Source organism: Metschnikowia bicuspidata (genome assembly GCF_001664035.1).
Source record: "Metschnikowia bicuspidata var. bicuspidata NRRL YB-4993 chromosome Unknown METBIscaffold_1, whole genome shotgun sequence".
Taxonomy (NCBI): domain Eukaryota; kingdom Fungi; phylum Ascomycota; class Pichiomycetes; order Serinales; family Metschnikowiaceae; genus Metschnikowia; species Metschnikowia bicuspidata.
Genome location: NW_017387731.1, coordinates 3200519 through 3205895, shown reverse-complemented (window position 1 = coordinate 3205895; position 5377 = coordinate 3200519). Strand labels below are relative to the sequence as shown.

The 5377-nt window shown below is 57.1% G+C and overlaps 3 protein-coding genes across 3 annotated transcripts; 1 reads left to right on the top strand and 2 right to left on the bottom strand.

The window, feature by feature from the left end:
- Positions 1-470: 470 nt before the first annotated feature.
- DPM3 (Dpm3p) lies at positions 471-752 on the top strand (the record flags this gene model as incomplete). The annotated part of the gene is made up of 1 exon (XM_018856759.1): positions 471-752. The coding sequence occupies one exon, from the start codon at positions 471-473 to the stop codon at positions 750-752; it is 282 nt and encodes a 93-aa protein (XP_018714245.1).
- Positions 753-1030: 278 nt separating this feature from the next.
- Positions 1031-1618, bottom strand: METBIDRAFT_20092 (uncharacterized protein; the record flags this gene model as incomplete). The annotated part of the gene is made up of 1 exon (XM_018854934.1): positions 1031-1618. A coding segment is annotated over one exon (588 nt), but the record flags the coding sequence as incomplete, so codon positions are not given.
- Positions 1619-2792: 1174 nt separating this feature from the next.
- Positions 2793-4949, bottom strand: METBIDRAFT_9992 (uncharacterized protein; the record flags this gene model as incomplete). Its single annotated transcript, XM_018859502.1, has 1 exon — positions 2793-4949. One exon carries the CDS (start codon positions 4947-4949, stop codon positions 2793-2795), a length of 2157 nt encoding a protein of 718 aa, XP_018714243.1.
- Between the last annotated feature and the right edge of the window lie 428 nt (positions 4950-5377).

Below are 5377 nucleotides of genomic sequence, written 5' to 3'. Positions count from 1 at the left end.
AGAGAGAGAGAGAGAGAGAGAGAGAGAGAGAGAGAGAGAGAGAGAGAGAGAGAGAGAGTACGAGAGCGGGAATGACAAAAGAAAAAGAAAATGGACGCTGGCGAGTGGAACAGGGGGGAGAGAAGAACAGAGCAAGAGAATGGAAAATGGGCAAATAACGAGGACAGTGTCGATGGAACGCGGCTCACCAGCTGGAAGGAACGCCGAATAGTGACCCTCCAGAAGTGCCCGACAAGACAGGCCAGAAATGAAGTGAACAACAAAAGAAGGCCCGAAGTTTTTGCTGTACGAGGCCTTTGCTCTGTGCGCCCCATCCTGGTTTGTTTGTCTGCTCGCTTGCTTTCATTTCCAGCCTCGGTCTTCTTCCAACCCTCCCCCTCACCCAAACCCTCACACTGTGCACACCGCGCCCGCACCTCAAGTCAACACGTACCACCAGACCCGAGGAGGATTTTCCTCCAACGTGAAAAATGACTAAAGCCACAGAAACGTTTGTTGCGCTTTTTGCCGTGGGCGCAGTGTACTTTGCGCTTTACGCCGAGTTGATTCCCTCGGGAAAATTGGTCCATGATGAGATCTTGCCCTACTTGCCCTTCTGGGCCGTGGTGACCTTTGGTGCCTACGCGTTGGGCACCTTGGGCTGGGGCGTGCTCACTTTCAAGAACAAGGAGGGCAGCTACAAGGAGTTGATGCAGCAGATCGACGAGGCCAAGGCGTTCTACAAGGAGAAGGGCGTCGATTTGGATGCCTAAATAGCATGAGTGTTTGAATAAATAAGTACGGACGGCACGTCGCCCGGTGGTCTGTCGTGGACAGGTCTATGCTCTACCCACCGGCGGATCATTAATCTGTAGTTTCTGACCCTCAATATGTCCTGTTTCGATCAACCGGGGAATCACTCCAGGTATTCGGAGCAGCCCGCAAAAGCAGCTGTGCGGCGTGATATGCAACACCATGTTCAGGCGGAAACAGAATTCTTCTGCCTGGCCGGCTTTTTCTGCTGCGCCAAGTTTTTCTGCTTCGCCGAGTTTTTCTGCTTCGCCTTGATTTTCTTCTCCATCTCGGCAAACACCCGGATCTGCACCGGCACTTTGTCCCACGGCTCCTCGTCCCCCTTTGGATTGTTCCCTCTCGCTTGCAGCGCAAGTGATGGTGGTAGGTTTTCCGGCTTGAGTAGCTCGATCGGGGGATGGAAGTCCTCGGGCCAAACGCCGCCCTTGGCCACCAATGCGGCAGCGGCCTTTTTCCGTTGTGTGTTCCAGTCCTTCACGTCATCATTGTACATTTCCCACACACAATTGATGCATCCGCTCATACAGCAGTTGTCCGGCTCTAAGGGCCGGTGGGGCACTTTCACGCCCCCTATGACCCGCGGCTTGCCCACGTTGATCCGACTGGAGCTTTTCCTGTCCTCGCCCTTGATGCGGCCGCCAAACACCTTGGCGATTTTCGCCTCGGCGGCCTTTCTTCTTGCTTCCGAGGCATCCTCGTCACGTGCCGTTTTGGCCTCTTTGGCCAAGGCGCCATCTATGTTTTCTAGCAAAGAGACAGGCAGCGAATTGTGTTGAGGGTGTCTGTTGCTGAGCTTCACGAGGTCGTAGAACAAGTACTTCGAGCGTTCGGGTTTGGCCGAAAGGAGGCGTCTGAAAACAACCATATCTGTGTTTTTATATCGGTGTTTGTTTTTGTGTCTTGTTTTTTGTCGGTGTTTCCAAATACCGCCTAGCGTGCAAAATTCTCTTTGGAGAAAAGCGGAGCGAGTGATTCGTACCGGTCAGTGCCACATCCGTGATGTCAGCCATGCGCCGCACCTGCACACAGCGCACCCAAGGCCAGATGTGCCATGACGCAACGAGCCATTCGCTGATGCATGAAGCGCAGGTCTGGCAAAGCGTCTGAGAAGCTGGCAAAGAACTCTCATGAATAAACAGACGAAACAGGCGTGGGTCATGCGAGTGGATTGAGACTGTGCAAAAATCATGAATGTATGGACTGGAAAGTAGGGTGACCAATCAGGAATGGTCTGATCGGGGCATAGTTCTGTCGGACCATAGTAGATGACCGAGTAGTGAGTAGTGATGACACATAAGACAGATGCCCTGGCAGAGTAGATTTTCAGCTACTCAAAAATGACCAAGCTGAAAGTGGCAAGATGATGAAGATCAAGATTCTCAACTAACGAGCAGACTACATATGAAACATGTCCAGTCATATGTGCCATGATTGGGAATTTGAAGAATGACCAGGGAAATCAAGGATTGTTGAGTTTTGAAACATGCCTTTACCAACTTGAAGACTGATTACACAGAAGACTCTGCGAATATAGAATGTTGAACTGAAGAAGATACCATCCCACGTAATAATATGAATCAACCAAACGGGGATCACCAAGGAGAAGCATCAATCAAGAAGCATCCAGGAGAAGCATCATAAAGAGCGTCAATGAAGAAGCGTCAATAAAGACCATCAATAAAGAAGCATCAATGAAGAAACATCCAGGAGAAGCATCAATAAAGTAGCGTCAATGAAGAAGCGTCAATAAAGAGGCATCAATAAAGAACATCAATGAAGAAGCGTCAATAAAGAAGCGTCAAGGAAGAAGCGTCAATGAAGAACATCAATGGAAAAACATCAATGGAAGAACATCAATAAAGAAGCATCAATAAAGAAGTATCAATAAAGAAGCGTCAAGGAAAAACATCAATGAAGAAGCACCAACAAAACACGCAAGGCCGAGCCGCCGCCAGCCCAGCAGAGAAGCAGAACCGCCCCGCACTCGTATCTGGCCGGCCTCAAAAGGCAGCCTTGACCCCAAACGCGCGGATGGCCTCGTCGATACTGAGGAAAAACCCCCGGCCAAGCCCGGCAGAGACGCTCGTCTGCACGGAGTCCCCGTATGGGTTGGAGGCCTCGAACTCGTCCATGCTCTGGTTGACGATGTCCCTGATCCCCAGGCGAACGAGGCGGGACCTCACCTGCTGCTGCGTGGGCGTGCGCGCAAACGCAACGTGGATCTGGCTGACGTCCTTGTAGCGGCGCACGGCCTCGTATAGCTCCTGGGTGGCCGATGCGTCGATGGCCGACATGCCCTTGCAGTCAAAAACAATCAAGCGGGTCCCGGACGCGGCGGAGGGCTCTCTTGGCGCCTGCGACGGGTGTACCAGGAGCGTGCCGAACTTCTCCAAGCGGTGGAGGCGGTTGCGCAAGTCGCCCACGTTGGCAAAGTTCAAGGGCTCGGGCACCCGCACAATGAGCACGCCCTCGATCTGCTGGATCTCGGCGGCCACCTCCGAGAGCGTCGCCGAGTTGGCGTCGGACGCGTCGTCGTCGGACCACGCGTGGAAACTCTCCTCGATGAGGTCGTCTGCGTTGCGGAACGCCGCGGTGTTGGGCACGCGGCCCAAGATGTGGATCTGCGACCTGGTGCCGTTGCGGATCACGCGGACCACGGCGACCAGCACGCCTAGCACCACGCCCACCTCGACGTTCCAGAAGACGGTCGCACAGAACACGGCTAGCAACACGGCGATCTCGCCGAAGCCGCGGATGCGCCAGAAAAAGGCTAGGTCGTGCGGCACCTCCTCGAGCACGGTGATGCCGATGATGGTGGTGCTTAACGAAAGCACGCACTCGGGCAAGTAGTACATGAGCGGGAGAAAATAGAGGATGGCCATGAGTACCGTGAGCGCCATGACCACACTCGCCAAGGGCGTGGCGGCGCCGGCCAAGACATTGACCTTGGACCGGCCCAACGCGCCGAACGACGGGAGCCCGCCGAAAAGCGCCACGGCCAAGTTGCTGGCCCCGAGCGCGACCAACTCGCGGTTCGACGAGATGTTGTAGTTGTACCGCGCGCCCAAGGCCTTGGTGGCCGTGGTGGAGTCGAAGAAGCCGAGCAACGCGCACAAGAAGGACGTGCCGAACGCGGACTTGAGGAGCCCGAGGCTGGCGCCCGTGAACGGGTTGACGAGCACGCTGCGCGCGGCACCATGCGGGCCGGGGCTGGCGAGGCTGCCCATGACCTGGATGCCCTGCAGCTCCCAGTCAAACACGTACGAGAGCGCCGTGGCCGCCACGACCATGGCCAAGAGCTCGGGGATGTACACCGCGGCCTTGCGGCCGCGGACCTCCACCCACACGCGTTTCTGGCGCCGCACGGCAAGCACGAGCACTAGCGTGGCCACCGTCAAGCACACGGTTTTCACGTGCGCCTGCTCGCGGTGCCGCCACGCAAACGCCCACTTGGCCACGACGGAGCCGTGCGGGTGCGCGCGCGCCTCGGCCGCCAAGCCCATCTGGATGTCGAGCTGGTTGGAGATCATGATGACGCCCATGGCCCCGATGAACCCTTTCAACAACGAGCGCGAGAGCACGCTGTCCAAGAAGCCGCAGCGGAGCAAGCCCGCGGCGAGCAACACGCCGGCCATGCCCACGGAGAGCGCGGCGCTGATCTCAAGCGCGGAGAGCGCGGCAAAGCGGCCCGCCGAGTCGTGCCGGAGGCCCTCCACCACCTGCCCATACAACACGGCCGTGCTGGGCAGCGGGCCCACCACAAGCACCGGCACGCCGCCCAAGACTGCATACGTGAGCGCCGCGGCCACCACCGAGTACAAACCCACGAGCGGCGGGAGCCGCGCCAAGGACGTGGCGAGCGACATGACCAACGGGATCTGGAAGCTGGCGAGCGACACGCCCGCGAGCACGTCGCCAAGAAAATCGCCGCGTTTGTACCGCGGCGCCCACCGGAGAACGGGGACGTAATACGCCACGTAGGCCCAGCGGTCGAACGGCCGGTGGTTCTGGTTTTCCAAGTCCGGCGGCTCCAAGCCGTGGTGCTCGATATACGAGCTGGTGCGTTTGAGCGGGCGGCTGCTGGGCACGGAGACGACGGGCCGCATGGCGGGCTTGCGCGTGGCCGGCGCGAGGAGGCGGGTGTTTTCCAGCGACATGGGGAAAACAGGCCGGGGGAGGTGTGGTTTTTGTTTTTTTTTGATGTTCCTGGTTTGGTTTGGGAGAGCACGCGGCTCACGTGCCGCGCCTTATCTGGTCTGGGCGGCGCACTGGTGCCAGGCGTATGTGCAGAGCTGCAACCGGGCGGTGGGTGCGAAAAGCGGCGGAGGGGTGGTTTGGTGTTGTTGGAGTTTCCATGTGGCGGGATTTGGTGGGGATTTCCTGGTGTTGTGGGATTTAGCGTTGTGGGGTTTGGTCTGGGTTTCTGGGGGTTTGAAATTTGGTGGTCTGGGATATTTTATGTGGTGGGTTTTGGTGATCTGGGACTTGGGGGTCTAAGATTTGGCGTTGTGGGATTTGGTCTGGGTTTCTGGGGGTTTGAAATTTGGTGGTCTGGGATATTTTATGTGGTGGGTTTTGGTGATCT